Here is a 1,736-nt window from a genome sequence, read left to right as displayed (position 1 = left end):
GACCCGGGACCTGTGGTTTTACCTGTTTTTTCCTAACTGTTGTTGTTGTTGTTGTTGTCAGTTGTTGTTGTTTCCTAACTGTTGTTGTTGTTGTCAGTTGTTGTTGTTTCCTAACTGTTGTTGTTGTTGTCAATTGTTGTTTCCTAACATTTCCTTACAGTTGTTGTTGTTTTTTTCTAACTGTTGTTGTTGTTTCCTGACTGTTGTTATTGTTGTTTCCTAAAGGTTGTTGTTGTTTCATAACAGTTGTTGTATTGTACGTGTCATACAAAACGTGTACATATGTTTGGACTCTGTCTCATTGGGACTTGGTCGTGTTTGGACTCTGTCTCATTGGGACTTGGTCGTGTTTGGACTCTGTCTCATTGGGACTTGGTCGTGTTGGGACTCTGTCTCATTGGGACTTGGTCGTGTTGGGACTCTGTCTCATTGGGACTTGGTCGTGTTGGGACTTGGTCGTGTTGGGACTCTGTCTCATTGGGACTTGGTCGTGTTGGGACTCTGTCTCATTGGGACTTGGTTGTGTTGGGACTTGGTCGTGTTGGAACTCTGTCTCATTGGGACTTGGTCGTGTTGAGACTCTGTCTCATTGGGACTTGGTCGTGTTGGGACTCTGTTTAGACTCAATCTGTTTGGACTCGGTCTTGTAGGGATTCTGTCCCTGCTTTCTCTTTGCTGTCTCCCTGCTGACCCAGCTGTCCTTCCTGTCTTGCAGAATGGGGAACTTGATCAAAGTTTTGACCAGAGACATCGACAACAACGCTGGAAACTTCTTCCTGGATTTTGAAAGTAAGACTCTTAAACCATCTGATCTGTGGGGTTCAGCTTGTTGCAGCTGAAATCCTGGTTTCTGTAGAACTCCTGGTGTTTTTATAGATTAGAGACACTAGATATATCAGTAACATAATGATCCTGCACGCACCAATGCACCTGAACTCAGAAAATGTAAAGCTCCCATGTTGAATAGTTTTTAAATTATAAGCATTTTTTAATATCCAGACACCCACTTTTCAGATGGGGGGGGGTCATTGGTGGGCCTGATGGAAAGTCCCTCATCAGAGCTAAACAACCCCAAAATATCTGAAGCTCTTACGTTGACCTCCTAAATCCTACCGACACGTCTTCCCATGAGGAAGCAGAGCCTGAGGACTCTGGGTTGGACTCTCCAGTCTCTGGTGCTGAGGTCACTGAGGTGGGTAAAAAGCTCCTCGGTGGCAGGGTGCCGGGGATGGATGAGATTCACCCGGAGTTCCTTAAGGCTCTGGATGTGTTGAACTTTCCTGGTAAGGTCTATTCAGGGGTCCTGGAGAGGAGGGTCCGTCGGATAGGCAAATCTCAGATTCAGGAAGAGCAGTGTGGTTTTGGTCTTGGTCATGGAACACTGGACCAGCTCTACACCCAGCAGGGTCCTGGAGGGTTCATGGGAGTTCAACCAGTCTACATGGGTTTTGTGGACTTGGTGAAGGTGTTCGACCATGTCCCTCAGGCACTCCTGTGGGGGGTACTGTGGGAGTATGGGGTACCAGGCCCATTGATACAGGCTGTTAGGTCCCTGTAGGACCGGTACCAGAGCTTGGTCCACATTGATGGTAGTAAGTTGGACTCGTTTCCGGTGAGAGTTGGACTCCACCAAGGTTGTCCTTTGTCACCGATTCTGTTCATAACTTTTATGGACAGAACTTCAAGGAGCAGCCAAGATGCTGAAGGGATCATTTTTGGTGACCTTAGGATCACAT

The 1,736-nt window shown here is 46.9% G+C and overlaps 1 protein-coding gene across 1 annotated transcript in view; it reads left to right on the top strand.

Moving 5' to 3' along the window:
* Window positions 1-1,736, top strand: part of LOC106531184 (protein FAM49B) — a gene marked incomplete at its 3' end in the record, with an annotated part of 15,020 nt that overhangs the window by 6,576 nt on the left and 6,708 nt on the right. The window contains 1 exon segment of the mRNA XM_014026965.1: window positions 716-789. Coding sequence (XP_013882419.1) covers window positions 716-789 — 74 coding nt within the window.

This window comes from Austrofundulus limnaeus, unplaced genomic scaffold (assembly GCF_001266775.1).
Source record: "Austrofundulus limnaeus strain Quisiro unplaced genomic scaffold, Austrofundulus_limnaeus-1.0 Scaffold603, whole genome shotgun sequence".
Taxonomy (NCBI): Eukaryota; Metazoa; Chordata; class Actinopteri; order Cyprinodontiformes; family Rivulidae; genus Austrofundulus; species Austrofundulus limnaeus.
The sequence above is the reverse complement of the archived record's forward strand: the minus strand, read 5'-3'. Positions and strand labels throughout refer to the sequence as shown.